Raw genomic sequence first — 22,057 nt, 5'->3', positions numbered from 1 at the left:
TCCTTCCTATGGGTTCCTACTTCCAGATTTTACTTGTGCAGGGCCCCATGACAGTCTCCAAATCTTCAAATCTTCAATCTATGAAAGCACAGATTCCTGAAAGTATGGCCTCAAATGACCAGGAGTAGAAGGTCTCGATATCCCTGCTCCTGAATAACAAGCTAACCGGAGTCTCCATCAACTGCCCCAGCATAGACACACCTCCAACTACCCAACTGAACTTCATGACTGAATGACCAGCTAATCATGCCCTTGACCCAGCCTACATGGACATTGGAAGGCCATCAGTGAATTATGGAAAAAAAGCAGAGGTGATGAGGCACCTGCCCTGGGCTACAGATATACATAATTCAGCAATCTCCAGCACCTCAGCACTCAGAAAAGCTCTAAGCCACCCCTCTGTAAGTCAGAATGGAAGCACATGATACCACATTTCTATCTGCTGTAGAGGCTCTTCCCAGTGTCTCAAAATGTTTTAGCATCTTTCAGTAAAAATCTTCAAGTTTGTCAGTTCTTGATCAAAAAAGGCAGCAACCTGTTTAAAGCTCCCTTGAACCCTCTATTTTAATGTGCCTTTGTAAATTCCCAACATGTTGTGTTCATCTNCTGTCTCTTGTCCATTATCTATCTCTGGTTAAAAGACTAATCTGTGTTACTTCAAAATGACAGTCTTGATTTCTCAACATAGAAACCAGTTAAGAAGGCCCCATTGCTTTCCTTTGTCCCAAAAATGTACAAGGAATCACCTGCAATATTTGGGAAGTGGGAACACTAAGTGCAGAAAAGTCTAATAACAAAGGTGTATGTTCTCTTTGAGAATACTCTTCTCCAAAAGATTAACACGTTAACAATTATAAAAATCCAATTATACTCTATAGATCCTACCTTTTTCAGGTCCACATAACTAGGAAGCCCTTAAAAACCTTCATAGGCAGAGCTGGGTGTGTTGGCTTATGCCTGAAATCCCAGCTCTTTGGGAGGCCAAGGTGGGCAGATCACTTGAGGTCAGGAGCTCAAGACCAGCCTGACCAACATGGTGAAACCCAATCTCTACTAAAAATGCAAAAATTAGCCACGCATGGTGGAAAACACCTGTAATTTCAGCTACTGGGGAGGCTGAGGCAGGAGAATCGAACCCTGGAGGTGGAGGTTGTGGCGAGCCAAGATTGTGCTACTGCACTCCAGCCTGGAAGTGGTGGAGAGCCGAGATCCTGCCACTGCACTCCAGTCTCCAGTGAGACTCCATCTAAAAAACAAAAAACCAACCAAACAAAAACATTCACAGGCACTCAGATACCCAAGGAGAGAGACTGCTGGATAAGGAGTCCTAGTAGTTGTACCTCTATTTCCCTAAGTACTATCTAAATATATTCCTTCCTATGGGTTACTTCCAGTAAAATCCTTCCAGATTTTACTTGTGCAGGGCTCCATGACAGTCTCCAAATCTTCAAATCTTCAATCCATGAAAGCACAGATTCCTGAAAGGATGGCCTCAAATGACCAGGAATAGAAGCTCTCGATATCCCTGCTCCTGAATAACAAGTTAACTGGAGTCTCCATCAACTGCCCCAGCATAGACACATCTCCAACTACCCAACTGAACTTCATGACTGAATGACCAGCCAATCATACCCTTGACCCAGCCTACATGGACATTGGAAGGCCATCAGTGAATTATGGAAAAAAAGCAGAAGTGATGAGGTACCTGCCCTGGGCTACAGATATATGTAATTCAGCAATCTCCAGCACCTCAGCACTCAGAAAGCTCTAAGCTACCCCTCTGTAAGTCAGAATGGAAGCACATGATACCACATTTCTATCTGCTGTAGAGGCTCCTCCCAGTGTCTCAAAATGTTTTAGCATCTTTCAGTAAAAATCTTCAAGTTTGTCAGTTCTTGATTAAAAAAAAAGCAGCGACCTGTTTAGAGCTCCCTTGAACCCTCTGTTTTAATGTGCCTTTGTAAATAATTCCCAACATCTGTGTCCTTCATCTTTGTAATTTATCTTTATCAAACTTGTGATAAACTCCAATATTCTGATCCTCTTACCAAAGAATCCATATTCCTATCTAATCCAGTGTTGTTTTTCTTCAAACTTGGCCTTCCCCTGCTCATTCCATTCTTAGCCACTTCCATTGGGTTCATCAGCTAATTCCATTCTCATTCTATCCACTGGGTTCACCAGACTCACTCCCATTTTGATTTGTTTATATGTTATAATAATAATAATTATTATTATTTGAGATGGAGTCTTGCTCTGTCACCAGGCTGGAGTGCAATGGTGCAATCTTGGCTCACTGCAACCTCTGCCTCCCGGGTTCAAGCAATTCTCCTGCCTCAGCCTCCTAAGTAACTGGGACTACGGTTGCTCACCACCATGTCCAGCTAATTTCTTTTGTATTTTTAGTAGAGACTGGTTTGAACCATTTTGGCCAGGATGGTCTGGATCTCGACCTTGTCATCCTCCCTCATTGGCCTCCCAAAGGTCTGGGATTACAGGTGTGAGCCACGACAGTGCGGCTGTAATCCTAGCTTTTGGGATGCTGAGGCAGGAGAATCACTTGAACCCAGGCAGCAGAGGTTGCAGTGAGTCAAGATTGTGCCACTGCGCTCCAGCCTGAGCGAAAGAGCGAGACTCTGTCAACAACAACAACAAAAAGCATGCCCATAAAATAAAAAGAACGGCAAGTACTGGGCTTTAAAATGAGTTTAAATCTCACTTCTGCCACTTCCTATGTCAAAAAAAATCTAAATCTCTGAGTCTTAGGTTCTCTATCTAAAGAAACACTTTTTCCTTTCTTTTTTGTGATGGAGTCTCACTCTGTCACTCAGGCTGGAGTGCAGTGGCATGATCTCAGCTCACTGCAACCTCTGTCTCCCAAGTTCAAGTGATTCTCCTGCCTCAGCCTCCCAAGTAGCTGGGACTACAGGCACCCACCACCATGCCTGGCTAATTTTTGTACTTTTAGTAGAGACGAGGTTTCACCATATTGGCCAGGCTGGTCTTAAACCCCCGACCTCAGGGGATCCATCCGCCTCGGCCTCCCAAAATGCTGGGATTACAGGCTTGAGCCCCCATGCCCAACCTAGAGAAACACTTGACCAGAATGTTTAACACACATTGAAATATTAGATATTATTTTAATTAGTCCTGTGATTCCTTAAAATTATGAAATTCTGCATGCTTTTGATTGTCTATAGGAAAATTAGGGATAGTCAGCAGAATTTGAAAAAATAACAACAAAAGAAACATCAAGAAAAGCTGAGAAGAAAGTTTTGAAACATCAAGACAAGGTTATAGAAATGTCATGGAAAAAGAAAGAAAGAAAGAAAAAGACTAAAAAAAATGTATTATGGAAGTAGGCAGAAATACTAGCCTAAAGGGAAAACCAAACTGGGAAGTCAAATAATTTCTCTCTCAAATTCTTGCCTAATCTTGGTTTTGTAAAATTTACAATCCTATCACCAAACCTTTACTCTGCCCTAAAGCGTTTGATGGTAAAGATATTGGTTACCACTGACATCGTCAAATTTATTAGGACAAACTCTTAGACGAACCTCATTTCTAACAACCTTAAATGACAGTTAACATATAACTAGATTTGACTGTATAAATTAATGATTCAGACTTATACCTTGATCCAATTGCTGCACAGATCTCTGTCCATCTATCATGAGGAGCAAGAGAAAGATTTGGAAGCCAGGCAGGCTGATGGTTTAACATGAGTCAGCTACTTTGTTAGCTGTGGAATTATGAGCCAATTAATCAACCTCTCTAAACCACAGTTGCCTATTTAATAAACAATAGGTTGTAACAACACAGATGTGATGGCTTTATGAGATGAATGCTTAGCACATAATAGGGTGTTCAGCGCAGAATACAACACTCAACAGAAATTTGTTTCTTCCATCTATATTTCCTTAGTTAATTTTTAAAATCTGTAAAAATCCTACCTGATGGCAGATTCATCAGAACTCCCAGAATCTATTCAAGGAAAAGGTAAAATACATTGTAAATAATAAATGTATAGAATATTAAAACCATAAGAAGGCACAGTCATGCATGCCTATATTTCCAACTATTTGGGAGCTGAGGCAGGAGGATCACTTGAGAAACCCAGAAGTTTGAGGTCAGCTTGAGAAAGAGCAAGACTCTACCTTCATTAAAAGATTATGCATACTTGTGTGCACGCTTTAGGCCATATTTCTTTAAAGAATAGAACTGATGCTTTGTTACAAAGCATTCCTTTGGGAGCATACCTGGGACCTTATTAGAATTAATATAAATTATACCTATTGGTATGTGATTAGTGCAGTAAGAACTCTTACTGTCCCTTACTTTGTATTTTTTAAATGCAAAGCATAAATTTATCAAAATTTGATATCTACAAGTGAACTGCAGTATATGAGTCATCCTAGACAAACCATATGAGACTGACTAAAAATGGTATTGTTATCAGAGCAGGTGTGATGAGTGATAAGTGTCAAAGAGCATGATTTATGGACCAAAATATGAGGGGGAGTTAAAAGAGAGTACACAGGAATACCCCTTACCCACAACATGTGTGATAAAGATAAACTTGCCATGTTTTTCTCTGTTCTCACACCACAGCAACAATCATCAGCAAAGAAGACTTCAGTGACCAAACATGTGGAGGGTCTTTCCCACCAACAAGCAAGCAATCATTTTTGCAAATGACACAGGCCAGGTGTCCTCTAATTCAATTTTCATACTCTATCTGCAGATGGCATCAGATTCCACAGGTAAAGGGCTCAGTCCCACTAGACTACCTCCCTACATCAGTCCTAAGTCTGAAACTTCAGAACTTCTGACCAACTGGCTTCAATTTGGGGTTAAACTGAGGTTCCCAGGACTCCCTCTTTGGGTTAAATTGAATTGCTGAAATGGCTCAAAATACTCAGGGAAACACATTTACCAGTTTGCTATGAATGACACTACAAAAGGTACACGTGAAGAGATGCATAGTGCAAAGTATGGGAGAAGTGGCATGGAGATTTCATTCCCTCCCAGGACACACCACCCTCTAGGAACCTCCATATATTCAGCGATTGGGATGCTCTCTAAGCCCAGTCCCTTTGGGTCTTTATGAAAGCTTCATTCCGTATGAGTCACTGACTAAATAAATCACTGGCCATTGGTGACTGACAACCTTCAGGCCTTCTCTTTCCCCCAGAGTCTACAGAGACAGGATATCTCAACCCACTTATCAATGTCCTCACAATGGTGACCAGTTTCCATCCTTAATCTACCTAGGCACTTCCAGCCACCAATCATTAGCATACAAAAAGACATCATTTTGGAATTTCTAAGGATTTTAAGAATTGTACACCAAGAAATGAGTTAATGTCCAAACAGATTTTACATTGGAATTTTGATTTCTGTGGTTACAGCTACTAATACTCAACTGGATTCCAAAATATCACATGAAAAACTTCAGAAATAAACATGTCTTAAGTTTTAGTATGCCATTCTGAGAAGCGCAATGAAACTTTGAGCCCCCTTCATCCAGATCAGGATGTAAATTATCCCTTTATTTAGTACATCAACACTGCACATGCTGTTCACCCATTAGTCATCAACATGTTCTCCTTCTGTTGCCAACCATCAACGTCATTAAGGCCTGAAGATATGGGATCACTCACAGCTCATGGTCTTTTTTCTGACTTAGATTCAGGGGTGAATAGTAGGCTAACACTGCATTACAATGCCTATGTCATTCACCTTACTTCTCATTACATAGGCATTGTATCACTTCACATCATCACAGGAAAAAGGGTGAGAACCATACAATATATTTCAAGAAACTACATTCAAATAACTTTTAACGCCAGTATAATTTTCTATTATTAATTTCTTACTGTGCCTAATTTATAAATAAATGTTGTCATAGATATATGTAGAAAAAAATGATGGCATGTGATTCAGTACTATTTGTGGTTTCAGGCATTCACTCGGAGTCTTGAAATGTGTCTCCTACATTTATGAGGTAACTACTGCATTTATTTTGTTGAACACAACACAGCCTCCCTAGCTCTTCAGTTAAAACTGTGCAGGTTAGGATAAAACAGCCTATCATCATAGGCCAGCAAAACATAGGAATCAGATCAGAAACAGGGATCCTTGCAAAAATTTTCCAACTGCTAGTGGAGAAGAGCTCAAGGGAGATCAATGTGTTATTGTGGCTAACACTCTTCTGAGGAAGGTGCTGGGTGGTTTAATTAGTTGTAGCTATATGCTCAGCCCTAGGTATAACAAGGCCTAAATTCACCTGCTATTTTACCTCCCACAGAAAGAACCACTGGAAAGATCACTCCTTTAAGAGCTTATTCACAGAACCACACATCACATTCAGAGAAAAGCTTAAGAAACACTGGGGAGGTGTGGCAGGCCGTCAGGCAGCACTATCTGATGTGAAAAATATATAGAAAGAAAACTATTAATGTCCTCTTGCTACCAGAATGTGCCAATGCTTGCCCCTCTCCCTAGTAGGAGAAAAAAAATATTTTTCACCTCATATAAAGCAAAATTGTGATTTCCTTGCCATCCTTCATGACAGAGAATCTAGTCATACGTGAGTCATGTCATCATAATACAGATTCTTTTCAAATTCCTCCTTCAAAGGAAGAGGATCAGTGAGGAACATAAGTATTTACCTATACCATTCACTGCCTGATCTTATTACCAACTGAAAGTACATATAAAAGACTTTGTGATTACAGTTTTATAAAGTACAACCAGTTGAACTTGTCCCCTTCCAAGGTACAGAGAGTCTATCTGGAACCACCTCATTAAGCAAGATGCTCCAGTTTGTGCTGTGTGGTAATTCATGGTGTCATTTTCCTCAACCTTTTCCATTATGTGGCAAATATCTACACAAATCATGTTTTCTAAGTATGTAAAGCATATGTCATCAGATCTTACAACAATTAAAAAACAAAGGAAAAAAGACAAAGTATATCTTTATGACTACATTCAATTACCATGGAACTTCTTTAATATTTTACTAGTGAAAAATATCTACTGTATTATTTCAACTATATGACTCTTCTGAAAAAAGTAAAACTATTTGAAGATAGAAACTATCAGTGGTTGCCTGGAGTTGCTAGGGAGAAAGGGAGAGATGAACAGGCATAGTAACAAGAATTTTTAATGCAGTGAATCTGTTCTGTCTATATTACAATAATAGATATATGTCATTATACATTTGTCCAAATTCACAAAACGTACAGCATTAAGAATGAAGCCTGATGTCAACTATGAACTTTGAATGATTATAATGTGGTGATGTAGGTTCATCAGTTGTAGCAAATGTACCATTCTGATGGAAAATACTAATAACGGGGGAGGCTAGGCGTGTGCGGAAGGCATGGAACATATAAGAAATCTCTGTACTTTCATTTCAGTTTTGCTGTGAGCCTAAAACTGCTCTAAAAAATAAAGTTATTGATCTAAAAAAGATATTCACTGTCTATGCATCCCAGGATTTCCAGAACAAAAAAATAAAAAATAAAATATATTCACTGAAACTGTTATGATATATTTAAGCAAGACACAGTGACCCCAAAAATTGGAGATCATTAAAGACCAGAGTAACAGCAGGTAGGCACTATTTCTCAAATTGAAGTATATAAAATATGTAAAACAAATACATTTAATTGCATGCTGAAGCAATAAAATAATTAAATATTTTATCTTGTTTCATAATTCTAAACAGGGATTTAGCACAATATGAAAACGATATTATTCATGTGATAAAAAAAGATAATCTTTATTCTAATTTTAACTCAGAAATTATTATGCTTTTAATTTAACAATTTTACTGAAAGGTAAATGAGGTAAGGAGGACAGATTGTAATTTCCTAATATTGCTATGGTAACTTACATAGAAATACTTGTTAGTCACCAAAAATCAGAAAAATCTCCAAGTTCTAAAGATAGTTACTTTCTTAGTGACACAAATTAATATGTAATACAGTTCACCCTTGAACAAGGGTTCAAACTGCAGGGGTTCACTTATATGGAGATTTTCTTCTGCCTCTGAAACACAGAGACAGCAAAATCCACCTCTCCTCTTCCTCCTCAGTCTAATCAACCTGAAGATAATGAAGATGAAGACCTTTTTGAGAATCCGCTTGTGCTTTATGAAAACTCAATATATTTTTCCTGATGATTTTCTTTCTAACAGCTACATTTCTCTAGCTTACTTTGTCATAAGAACACTGTATACAATAATGCAGCACAAATAAAATAGGTTTTAATTGACTGTTTATGTTATCAGGAAAGCTTCCAGTCAATGGTGGGTTATTAGTAGCTAAGATGGGGAAAACAAAATTTATACTCAGATTTTCAACTGCACAGAGATTAGAGTCCCTAACCCCCATATTATTCATGGGCAACTATAATTATTTACTAAATACAAACAATTTATTATAAAAATGAAATAGAAGATCCATATGTATAACAAGTTCAATTTGTTATAATGTGACTATAGAGGAAACATACAACATACGAACAACAATCTTTTTTCCTATTTATGCAAAAAAATTATATAGGATTTTAGGGATTAAGTAAATAATTTTTTTCCCAGACAATACTGTTTGAGATTGTAAATTAGATACAACTGTAAATTAGATACAACTACCTTAAGTAACTCTGAAGAAATTAAATTTTAAATATTAATTTACATATAAGTATATGTATACATATATACATGCAATTTACACATATTTTTAAACTGGTCTTTTTCCATTAAAGCTACCTTAATCTTACATCATACTTTTTTTTATCAAGAGTAGGACCCCAAGGGAAATGAGAAATTCACTATCAGAAGTCTTACCTGCATTGTAATTTTTAAGTATCTTCTTTTTATGTTCCAAGATTTGGTATCAAAGTCTATGTATAAAAAAGTAATAAATAAAATTGTTTTTAATAGTAAAATAAAAAATACCAAGCATACTAAATTCTGAAATCATTCAGGTAATATCAGCACTAATATCGAAACTTTAATGTCCCATACACTTCAAATTTTTAAGGTTTATAAGCTTATTAACCTTTTAATTAAAGAAGAAAAAAAGAAGTACTCAGAAAGGGAGGGAGCACAGCTCAGTAAATTAACTACAGTTAGCTGGACATCGTGCAAAGTGTCCTGCACTCAGAACAAGTTCTTTCTCTGTATCCAATAGTTATTTGTGTTCAGACAAATTGCTTCTCTTAGGCTCCATGGTTTCTTTTAAAAAATAAGGATTTTGCTACCTTACTTCACTAGATTGTTAGAAAGATGTAATGAGATTACAAGCTTAAATCTTCAGAGAAATAGTAAAGCAATGGAATAATTTATTCTTGGACTTTATTGCTGAAATTATTTTGGAGTCCCAAATAAAGCTTAATATGTATTTTCCCATAGGTTCTAATATTCAAATGTTGCAGCTTTCAGAAAATGTTAAGTGCTAATTTTGCTTATTAGTTGTATTTATTGTGGCTTGTACTTCAGAGCATTTTAGCTAATTCATAACTTATAACTAAATTTATAAATAAATATATTATTATCTCATTAAAATAGATAAAATAATTGTCCCGTTACTGAGCTCAACAATCACACCAAGGGCAGAAAATTAACAGGTGTCAAAACCTGGCTTGGACAACTACCACTCCTTTCTATCTCCTCAAACTCTGAGCCAGTAGATCTGTGCTAGGATTCTGGATCTCCATGGTCGTCTCCAACTAACATACAAGAAAAAACCCTGCTTTTATTGTTTTCAGGTCCATGAAGGAAATGCATGTTGACATTTTCCCATTTCTAAGACATGTAATAACATGTTTTCATGTAACATCCCATATGTTACTCAGCTGTGTTCTCATTTTATAGATTACCGTACATCAGTAGTTTTATAGTGATAGTCACAATTTCAATATTAGGTCTCTCCTGTTTGGGTTTGACTCACGCTGCTTCCTTGGAGCTGGTCAATAAATAGTCAAATGACCTTCCAGGGACAATGCAAAATATAGAATGCTTTATGAATTTGTGTGCCATCCTTAGGCAGCAGCCATGCTTATGCTTATCTGCTCTATATTGATCCAATTTTAAAGCATGTGCTGCTGAAACAAGTACAAAGCCCTGTTTCATACACGGATACTCATGAGTCATAGATGAAGCTTATCTCTGTTAAATCCAACTCACCTACTTTAGATTCAGAGAATTGTACTGAATGGCTTCCTGTGAGGTAGAATTTTAAAATATATTTAAAACTTGAGATAGTAGAGATGCAAGTAGCCTGGGAGATTTTTATTGTATGAGAAATGGATTACTCGAGGGGCCAACTGCAAGTTGGTTCTTACTGCTCTGTGGAACGATAACGTGGAACCTTCTGCTATCTAACCAAAGTTGCTGCACAGGATGTAAAAAAGCCTCAAGGTACAAATCTAGGAAAGGAACTCTAATCTTTTCCTGCAACATTATTTGAACATCTCTGACTGGTGAGAACAATCTTAACTAATATTTGTTAGAAAAAAGACAAACATGAGTCTCAAAGGATAACTTACCATGAAGGCCTAGGGTAAGTCTAGCTAAGATGTTGGCTCCAAATAATGTTTTTAGTTTAGGGGTAGGATCAATTTGCTCAGAATTTGTTTGGGTAAAGCTAGAAGGCCTGACTCTCAGAGCAGGGTGCTGGCAACAATGGCTGAGCATAAGTACATAAACTAATAAACACCATAGCTTTGAACTCTATGTATGACTCACCATGGAAACTGACGGGTCTGAATCAGTGAAGGCATCCTGGTGGCAAAGGTCAATCATTATCAGATTAGAACCAGTTACAATGCAACAATACGGCAAGTGAATCCATGAAAACCACAGAATTATTAGAATGGCCTTTTGTTCTCCTTCATTTGACTTGTAAAGAAAAATTGCCTTCCTTGGACTTAGAAAACATTCAGTGCTATCCCCATCAAGTTACCAATGACCTTCACAGAACTGGTAAAAACAACTTTAAACTTCATATAGAATCACAAGAGACCCTGCATAACCAAGACAAACCTAAGCAAAAAGAACAAAGCCGGAGGCATCACACTGCCAGACTTCAAACTATACTATAAGTCTACAGTAATCAAAACTGCATGGTACTGGTACCAAAACAGACACATAGACCAATGGAACAGAACAGAGACCCCAGAAGAAACACCGCACACTACAACCATCTGATCTTTGACAAACCCAGCAAAAACAAGCAATGGGGAAAGGACTCCATGTTTAATAAATGGTGTTGGGAAAACTGGCTAGCAATGTGCAGAAAGCAGAAACTGGACCCCTACCTGTCACCTTACATTAAAATTAACTCCAGATGGATCAAAGATTTAAACATAAAACCTAACACCATAAAAAAACAAAAAAAAAAAAAAGCAAAAACAATCAAGAAAAAAGCAAAAGCAAAGAACTCAAGAACAAAAAAACAAAAGCAAAGGCAAGAAAAACCAAGAAAAAAAAAAGGGAACCAAACTAAACACCAGAGCTACAGCAAAACAAAACAAAACAACAGTAAAGCAAAAACAAAAACAAAAGAAAAAAAAAAAATGCAAGCAACCCACCCAACAAACAAAGAACAAACAGAAACAACAAACAAAGAAAAAAAACAGACAAAAAAAAAAAAAACAAATAAAAAAGTGCAAAAACGAGAGAAACAGACAAACAGAAAAAGAGCAAAAAGAGAAAGAAAACAAACAAACAAAAAAATGAAAAAAAGCACAGCACAACAGAGAAACACAAAAAAAAAAAACAAAAACACACCAACACACAACAGCAAAAAAAGTAAAAAGGAAAAAATCAAAAAACAACAAAACAACAAAAGCAGGAGAAGAAATAGAAAAACACGGACACACTTACACAAAGGGTAAAAGAGTAAAACAATTCAACAAGACAGGAAGACAATGTCGCAAGGACCCAAAAATAGAAAAACAAAAAGACCAAGCAACCCAACAATCCCATAAATACACAAAGAACCAAAAAACAATAAACCATAAAAACACAAACACACATGCACACATAGCAGCACTGCAGACAAGAGTAAAAAACCAAAAACAACCAAAAAACCCAAAAACCAAACAACGAAAAAAGAAAAAAAAAAAATACACCACGGAAAAACAAGCAAACACAAAAAACAAAGAAAAAACAACCAGTGTAGGGACTTGGAAGAAACTGGAAACAAACAGGAAAACAAAACTCACACAAAAACAAAAAAACAACAAAAAGACAAGCACAATAAGAGCACACTCAAACGAGAACATGGAAAAACAAGAACAGGGGCACCAAACACAGGGGAAACACACACAGGGGAAAGGGAGGGAGGGGGGAGACAAGGGAGGAGAGGGAGGGAAGGGACAACAGGAAGAGAAAACACAAAGAGAAAAGCCACATAAAGTAAAAAAAAAAAATAAAACAAAAAAAAAAAAAAAAAAAAAAAAAAAAACAAAAAAAAGAAAACAACAAAACAAAGAAGAAAAACAAAAGAAAGAACAAAACACACGAAAAAAACATAGGCGACAAAACAAAACATTCAACAAAAAAGAACAAATAAGAAAAAACAACGAAAGAAAAAAGGCGAGCAAAGTGAAAGACCAAGCAAGGAGAAAGACTGAGGCACAAGAATTCAAGACAAGCAGGAGCAAAAGACAAACACCGGCAACATACACACACACACACACAAAAAAAAAAAAAAAAAAAAAAAAAAAAAAAAAAAAAAAAAAAAAAAAAAAAAAAAAAAAAAAAAAAAAAAAAAAAAAAAAAAAAGAAGAAAAAAATGAACCACAATGAGATCCCGAAGCATAAAGGGATCAAAAGTACAAAAAAAAGAACAAAACGGACATCCAGAAGAGGAAACGGCTTAAAAGCCAGCAAAAAAGCGGACAAACTACTGCTAACTAAAACAACCTAAACCAAAATATCAACCCAAAAAGAAGACAAAAAATGCAAAGGTCAAAATACCTAAAAAAAACAATGAACTACCAACTAACCTATAAAAACAAACGCTTACAATGTGAAAAAACAAGAAATAACAAAAAACTCACCATCAAATACAAACCCATACCGAGTAAACACAAAAAAAATAGCACAAAAGAAAAAAGCTCACAAAAACCGATGAGCAATAAAGAAAAACAAGAATGAGCGGAAGAAGAAAATAAAAAAGAACAAATGAACCAAAAAATACAAAAAAAAACAGGGCTAAACAAAAAGACCAAAAAAACAAATCAAATCAAGAACCTGAATAAAAACATAGACAAAAAAACAATCTAAAACAACTAACCAATATAAAAACCCACCTGGCAAGCTAGACATAATAACCATAAACAAGCACCAACGCGAAAAGAAAAGCACAACAAGTAACCCTCTTCATCCACGGAAATAAGAAACAAGACAAAAAGAAAACGAAAAGTAATCCGATGGCCAAAAAACAGTACGAAAGAAAACAAGCTAATAAAGGAAAAGACTTAAATGAAAAAGAAACCATGCCAAGCCCACTCAGATAAAGTAGAAAAAAAATCAAATAAAAATCACACAAGAGCAATCCGAAGCCGAAAAACAATAAATAATAACAACAAGCACAAAAATAAGAGCCATAAACAAAAACGCCACACGTGAAAAAAGAATAAAATACAAAAACCGTGAGAGAACAAAAGAGGAGCAGAACGAAAACAACAGATCAAAAACAACCAACACAACATATTAGATGACCCCTTCTATATGTTCTTTATGTTGCTCTGTCCAAATATTTGCTTTCTACCTGATTATTCATGTTATTTTTCACTATATGCCAATAATTATGTTCATCTTATTGATATTTCTGACTTGAGTGACTCTTACCACTCTAGAACACTCAGGTTTTTATTTTAAAAAAGAACTACTGTACCATCTCAGCCTATCAACAGCATGTACATTTGCTCGATTTTTCACTAAAAATTCCACCATTTGCTGTTTCTTGCAAATTATAGCAAGAAGTGGTGTGTTTCTGTCCTATAAAACAGTAGAAAAAATTAGTAATTCACAAAATTACATATTTTTCAAATGAACCAAAAGTCTTCTCTAAGATGCTTTGAACTTCAACATACAATATAGAAAGGAAGTAAATGAAAAGCAATCCCTTCCGTCTCGCTCCCCCGAGCTTTCTGATGTGCTGCTCTTTGCCTTGTAAACATCCCTCCTCTGCCTTCCCGAATTAACTGTGGTCATTGCCAAAACACCCTCCAAACATTTACCAGTCCCAAGAACTTTGCTTTGATCACAGCACTTAGCATAGTATATTGTAATCACTTCATTGTTTCCAACTGAAACCAAGAGCTTCTTCAGGGCAAGGGTTGTATCTTTTATCTTTACAGCCCCAAAATACCAAGAACATAGTAGCAAACACTTTAAGTTTTTATATATATTAATAATCTAAATTATTATCTTTAGTGTTTCTTAAACTATAGTCAATATAATATTTGCTTATTGTACCCCAAGAGAAAGACTTCATGACAATCTGCTCACGAGAAGTATTACAAAACTCTATTTTTATATCCAATCATTAAGAAATCTTTTGAACTTTACGTAATCCCCATTTGACAATACTTTTGTGGCAAATATTAATATTTAAGAAATTAAGATTTTCAGAGATACAGTTTCCAGAGCTTCCCAATACAGTTGGACCGTTCCTCTCGGTGTTACAAACTTGCTTGATTCACTTCTATCAATGATGTTAGGATCCCAGATGTCAATGTCAGGCACTCCTGCTCCAAATGGGCCACTAAGGAAATGAGCTCTGAATTAAAAGTGATTGGCTTCAAATATACTTATTTTCCATATTATTAAATAGTCCATGGGTTTTTTTTTTAAATACAAGAGAACAGATTTTTATTTTAACTGTTAGAATGCTCAGTGTGTTTCATGTAAGAGAGAGAGATTTTAAAAACTTAAAAATAAATATTAAAAAAACCAAAGCTCAGTAAGAAATTCTATTCTCAATGGTAATCCTGGGACCCTAATGCAACTATACATTTTAAATCCATTTTTATTGGTTTCCATTTAAATGGCTATTTAAATTTTTTTTAGGTAAAATATAAATCAAAAATATAATGGCTTATCAACAAAAGTTCTCATACTGATCCATACGGGTTATTTCAAGCATAATGAAAGCCAATACATCACTTGCATTTCTAAGAAAGATTGCTGAGGAGAAAGATATAATGTCAGCAATATTCATAAGCTATCCAACTATAACCAGAAATAACCTAAAAAGACTTCTAGGCATTCTTATGTGCAGATGATTATTTGTGGTATAAAGAAAGAGTTTTAAACTAAATTCTAAAGTTCAACACCATAATTGAGGGATTTGTATAATCTATAGACCATACATTATAAACAAATACACACTGACTTAAAAGCCTTGGAATCTTTATCAAAATCTACTACAACATAAGAGTTGTAAACTCAAATACCTACAAGGACAAAGAAAGGTTATCTGAAGTAAGGAAAGTACTAATGTGGGCACACTAGCAAACTGGAGAATATATGCCTTCCATAAAGGAGCAATCTCTGCACAGCAGGCCAAACAATGATAGAAACTCAGGGGACACCATACTTTATTTTTTAGGACAAATCTGAAGTCCAGATTTCTGCATAAGTCCTCTAAATTTTCCACGTCGACTCAATTTATAGAGGCAAACAAATCTGTGCAGCACATTTAAAATATAGCCCTTTTGTTTTTATATTTGCTATGAACGTGTAATTAAACTGTTGTATATAAGCCAAGTATTTGCATGTAAAATGTGTTCTTTCTATAGTATCATATGTTTTACCAAAAAATCAGGCCGTAATACATAATAAAAATTGCTAAAAAGACTCATAATACCCACTTCAAGAGTTTTTCTGACAATTATTAATTTATAGTCTGTTTGTATATAATTTTCCCAGATTGTGGCCAAATAGATAGTTTATAAGATTGCCAAAACTAAATTATTTTAAAAAATTCCTATCTGTATTCTTATCAACTTCATGGATTTCAGTGTTTAAAGCTGACATCCTGGTTATGCTAAAGCTCTATAAACTTAACAGACATACTGAGATAGTTCATAATACCACTTCAATTAAAAAACAACGTTTAAGATTGGCTACTATTTTAATTGAGAAAACCCAGTTGGATTGAACATTTGTTGACATATAATCACCTGTATGGTGACAAAGGGACATGAAATCATTAAAGGTTTAGCCTCTACTTAGTGAAAGATTACTCATAAGCAAATTTGTAAAGACTATCTGAATGACAGTGAATGATTAATGATGGGAAGAAAAAGGTGTTATTCTGTAAGCTGAGAGATATTGCCAAGAATATTCCCTTTCAATTACCCGTCACAGATGTAGAGAAAGACAGGTAAGTCAGGCTAATCTTACTGAAAAGGATAATTTTGAAGAAAGTAGCACCTAGCAAATGCCAACACTTCTAGAGATTTCTTACGTTTTTGAGATACAGAAATTTATATATTGCACTTATCTATTCTGGGGTGCTTCGTCAGGAGTGTATCCAAATCTTGAGGTTTTTTTTTCTTTGCTGTTATTGTTAGAGACTAGAGTATCAGTATATTGCTGAAACTGGACGCAAACTCTTAGGCTTAAGCTGGGATTAAAGAAAGATGCCACTATTCCCAGCTTCAAGAAAACATTTTTAAACATGCTTTCAGGCCTTATTAGATCTATTTATCAAAATCTTCAGGGGAAAGCCTACAATTTTAGATTTTTAGCTCAGGTCACTATAATATACAATTCTGAGAATTAGTGCAGCAGGCAGTCACTTCAGTCTCATCCTTCACCCACATGGCTAATTCCCTTTATCAGTTATAGATGTTACCCAAAAGAGAAACGAATAAGAGATAGAGTTATTTATTAAATCTCCATTTAATTTTCATGTGTATGAGTAGAATAGAAACAATAAACTTAAAATCCAACTTGATTTTGGTATTAGTGAGCTCCTTATCTCCCACCTTCCCATCAAGACATTCTAGATTTTAGAGGAGAGTTTAGACTCTTATCTAAGTGGCTGTTTCTGCCTGGATAAGTAGTAAGTCAGTTAATAATTTGTTTCACCTTCTGCTGAAGTGTTTCTCACTCTGTCACCACATATTCTCTGCCAATATGGTTTCCTCAGAGTCCTCCTAAAATTAATCTCTAGCCAAATTTAAACTCACTCTCTTTTTCAAACCAAAATTTATTAGCCCCAAAGCTAAAGAGCACCTTGTCTCAACACATAAACTGGAAGAACAAAAAACTTTAAAAAAAAAAAAACTCTTCTTGGCATTTTCCCTTATTACCTAATTTCCAAGTGAACTGCATATTTCTGATGGCTCTCCTTTTCCCTTCCCATTTTTCTCTCTTAAGCCTTGCCACTGAGAGATAATACATCAGTTTTTTTAGAAAATTGTCAGCAGCAGCAAATTTCCCATTTATTGTAAGCTGCTTTAGTTTTGTTTGAGTTTTAAGATAAAACCTATTTTCAGGGCACATTTTCTTTCCTGTGTTTTTTTACATTAATTAGGAAAAAATTAACCCTGCATTAAAAAAAAATTGAAAAGGTTTTACCTTTAAGAAATTCCCAAATGTTTTCCAAAGAGTATTTTAAAAAGCTGTGCCCTGTAATGCTTCTAAGTATCAATATTTAAAATACAATTTTAGACAATTATTTCAAAATTATTTTTTTATTGCATTTTAGGTTTGGGGGTACATGTGAAGAACATGCAAGATTGTTGCATAGGTACACACATGGCAGTGTGATCTGCTGCCTACCTCCCCATCACCTATATCTGGCATTTCTCCCCATGCCACCCCTCCCCAACTCCCCACCCCCTGCTGTCCCTCCCCTATTTCCCCCGACAGACCCCAGTGTGTGATGCTCCCCTCCCTGTGTCCATGTGTTCTCATTGTTCAGCACCCGCCTATGAGTGAGAACATGCGGTGTTTGATTTTCTGTTCTTGTGTGAGTTTGCTGAGAATGATGGTTTCCAGGTTCATCCATGTCCCTACAAAGGACACAAACTCATCATTTTTGATGGCTAATTATTAATTTGCTTGCATTCGGGAAATGCTTGAGCTTCTGAATACAAAAAAATTGACCCTTACCTATGTTAAGATTAAAACAAATATTTTGAAAAGAAAGTTGATTGATCTATACCTTGTCCAATGCTTCAATATTTGCATCACAAGAAAGCAGTTTTCTGCCAGTAACGTACTCTCATTATACACAGCATAATCAGCAAAATGATTATGTCTCTTCCTGGCAATGTGCAGCCTTTCCCTATTAGATCAATAAATAGAGTGTAAATTCTAACAATTCAAATTACACATTCCACAGGTTTCACTAACTAGTTATATTTAAGTGAGATAAATTTATTTTAATTCTGCATATATAAATCAAACCCATGTCATACTGAAAGAGTTTGCTACCATATACCTGTATCAAAGGCATGCTGATTTGTTACAAATGTCAACCTAGCATTTTCTGTTCACCAGGAGAGTGACTGGTTCCACACAGCCACTGGCACAGGTCAAATGTAGAGCAGCAGTTATACAAGAGTAAGAGGACTTTTTAGGAAACTGTAGTGCAATATCTCAAAACATAGAGTTATTCACATGATTGTAAACATTGAATAGCATATTTTTCTCTTCCTTCAAAACAAATACTTCATTTTTCTTGAAGAAATCACAGTATTTACTAGTTATTATTGCTCACTACTGTAATAAAAACAGCAGCCTATTTGAATAGAAAGAGCTTGGTCTTTGGATTCAGTTCAAGTAGGGCTTGAGTTATACTTTAAACTGTCATTTACCAGCTATTGCTTAGCCTTTCTGTGCCTCAACTTTCTCATTAATAAAGACAACAATAATAGCTACCTCATAGGACATCATGATGCTTAAGTGAGAAACTATGTAGTATTTAGAATAGCTGCTACAGCAACAACTCAAAAATCATTAGATTTTTGTTTTTTGAGAGAAGGTCTGACTCTTTTGCCCAGGCTGGAGTGCAATGGTGTAATCATACCACACTGTAGCCTGGAACTCCTGGGCCCAAGCTATCCTCCATCCCCAGCCTCCTGAGTAGCTGGGACTACAGTTGTGCACCAGCATGTCCAGCTACTAATTTAAAATTTTATGTAGAGTAAGGATCTCACTTTGTTGCTCAGGCTGGTCTCAAACTCCTGGCATTAAGCTATCCTCCCACCTCAGCCTCCCAGAGTTCTGGGATTACAGGTGTGAGCCACTGCACTCAGCCAGATGTATAATTCTTACTATTACTACTACTTAACAATGACATTTTAATTAAGTAAAATAGTACAATTATACCTACTTTGTAGGATGACTTAAATAGGTGACATTTTAACACCTCTAATATTGGAATGCCACCTATAATTCATGATTTATTACAACTATAATTGGTAGCATTTTAAAAATTATTTTATTGATATATAAAATAATGGGGCATCACACAATCCATGAGACCTTACGTTAAGTAGAATATGGTATACTCAGTAGGTCTAGGGCAGTTCTAGGCATATAAGTGGCACTTAAATACATTTTAGTTCTTAAAGGTACTATGGGAAAAGAGCATTGAAATAACAATAACACTTTTTTTTAAACAATTTAATTATTTGATTTTCAAACAATTTGAAGTCAAAGGAATCTCATGATTCAAATGAATAGGTATGACTCATATTTACAGAATATATGCAAATCAGACTTTCCATTAATTAATATTAGTATTTTAAAATGATAAACGTTTGAAAGGGCAGTTAAAGGTTATCTTCTATTTTCTAACTTCAGAAATTGATTTGTTTGAAAGGTGGGAAATAAAGTTTAAATGAGAATAAGTCCTAATATCCCCATTTCAAATCTCTCAGCTTGTGCAGGCAGCACAGATAAACATGAAGTTTTTAAGGATGGAAAGGTCCTGAGAAATAGTAGAATATGTCTGCTACATAATAAGTACTCAGGTTACATTTGATGAATAAATGGAATGAAAGAATGGATAAATACAGATGGGGAGTTCAATATTTTTAAATAAAATACATTCAATATAAATGTATTTCCTATAAAGCAGCATTTTTGCAATGATTACTTATATTTGTTATTGTTATTTTTAAAGAATATAAGTAAAATGAAATGATTAATCTATCATTGTTTACAACATATGGAATAAATCAACATATATAAAAACATATGTACATAATTATATACATAAAATCTGGAAACACAGATAAAAACATTCCCTTTTTATTTCTGAAGAGGAAAAAAGTTCAAATATGACACACAATGATAAAAAATATAAAGTGAGAAATTATTTTTATCTGTACAAGATTCATATTCCTCTCTCCCCAAGGATTATTCCATTAATAATAAACCCTTACTAAAAGTGTTATACATGCTCACTGTAGCAAGCACAGATAAGAAAAATGAAAAAAATAACTTTACTTAAAATACAAAGGCCCAGAAATTACAAATTTTATTATTTTGTACACTTTTTTGCTAACGCAAGACCATGGTATGTTGTGTGTATGTATAATCAAACTGATTCTTTTCTCCTTGCTGGCTATAACAAAATACATCTTCGAACATTAACATACTTCTATATCTATTGTCACATTCAGTGGCCATATATTATTCCATCCTATGGATGCAACAGAAATTTATTTATTAATGTGTCCCACATTAAAGAATTGTTTTAACCACTGTATGATATTTATATATTGTCCTGTCACTTTTGAGTGCCCCAAGTCATTTTCTACTCGGAGTGGGGAAGGCAGCTAGGTTTTCCTTGCCATCTTTCTTCCTAGCAAACAATATATTCTATCATACACTCAGCATTTCACAATATACATACACTTAGCATTTCTCAACAACTTAACATTTCTCAACAATGGAATTGATGGGTAAAAGGTATACACATTTTTTTCATGTAGTACTTGCCCTACAATGCCACCCTCTCTGCCCACCAGCTCATTGAAAATGCAGACGATATGTTCTGCATTGATAACGAAGCACTCTATAACATCTGTTCCAGGACCTTAAAACTGATCACACCCACCTATGGTGACCTGAATCACCTGGTGTCTGCTACCATGAGTGGGGTCACCATGTGCCTGTGCTTCCCGGGCCAGCTGAATGCTGACCTGCAGAAGCTGGCCGTGAACATGGTTCCATTTCCCTGGCTGCACTTCTTCATGCCCAGCTTTGCCCTGCCGAGCAGCCAGGGCAGCCAGCAATACCGGGCCCTGACCGTGGCTGAGCTCGCTCAGCAACTCTTTGATGCTAAGAATATAATGGCCCACTGTGACCCCCATCATGGCTGCTACCTAACCGTGGCTGCCATTTTTAGAGGTCGGATGTTTATGAGGGAGGTGGATGAGCAAATGTTCAACATTCAGAATAAGAACAGCAGCTACTTTGCTGAATGGCTCCCTCACAACGTGAAAACAGCCATCTGTGACATCCCACCCCTGGGGCTAAAAATGTCAGCCACCTTGATTGGTAACAACACATCCATCCAAGAGCTCTTCAATCACGTCTCTGAACAGTTTACAGCTATGTTCAGGCGCAAGGCCTTCCTGCACTGGTACATGGGCGAGGGCATGGATGAGATGAAGTTCACCGAGGCCGAGAGCAACCTTAATGACCTGGTGTCAGAATACCAGCAATACCAAGACTCCACAGCTGAGGAGGAGGAGTTTGAGGAGTGTGCTGAGGAGGGGGAGGTAGCCTAGAAGCTTCCTTTTCCAGGTAAAGTGGGGAAGCAGTGCGGATTCTTTAGTGTGTTCTGATAGCCATTGTCACTACACATTCTTTGAGTCTTTATATCCCCTCCTGCTGCATTTTAAAGCATTTTCATAGTAAGTAGTTTGGCCTAATAAAACATTCTTATAGCATCTGGTTTCACCTCCAGCTTCTTTCTATAGGCCCTCTGGGTATTGCTTCCAGATGGGCATAGTGGTCCTGTAAGGCTGCAGCTGTCTTGGGCTTCTCACATCCCAG

General features: G+C 36.0%; 1 protein-coding gene and 1 pseudogene across 1 annotated transcript in view; one reads left to right on the top strand and one right to left on the bottom strand.

Annotated features, from left to right (window-relative positions):
- The window catches only part of LOC108297202 (tubulin beta chain-like), a 41,500-nt gene extending 19,711 nt beyond the window's left edge, over positions 1-21,789 (top strand). Inside the window, exon 3 of the mRNA XM_037735343.1 lies at positions 20,989-21,789. Within this exon, the coding sequence (XP_037591271.1) occupies positions 20,989-21,789 (801 nt within the window). The remainder of the gene's footprint in view (positions 1-20,988) is intronic.
- On the bottom strand, positions 10,017-10,129 carry LOC119469705 (annotated as a pseudogene).
- Positions 21,790-22,057: the final 268 nt, after the last annotated feature.

This window comes from Cebus imitator, unplaced genomic scaffold (genome assembly GCF_001604975.1).
Source record: "Cebus imitator isolate Cc_AM_T3 unplaced genomic scaffold, Cebus_imitator-1.0 Scaffold780, whole genome shotgun sequence".
NCBI classification, from domain to species: Eukaryota; Metazoa; Chordata; class Mammalia; order Primates; family Cebidae; genus Cebus; species Cebus imitator.
Note: the sequence above shows the minus strand (reverse complement) of the source record. Positions and strands in the feature narration are given on the sequence as shown.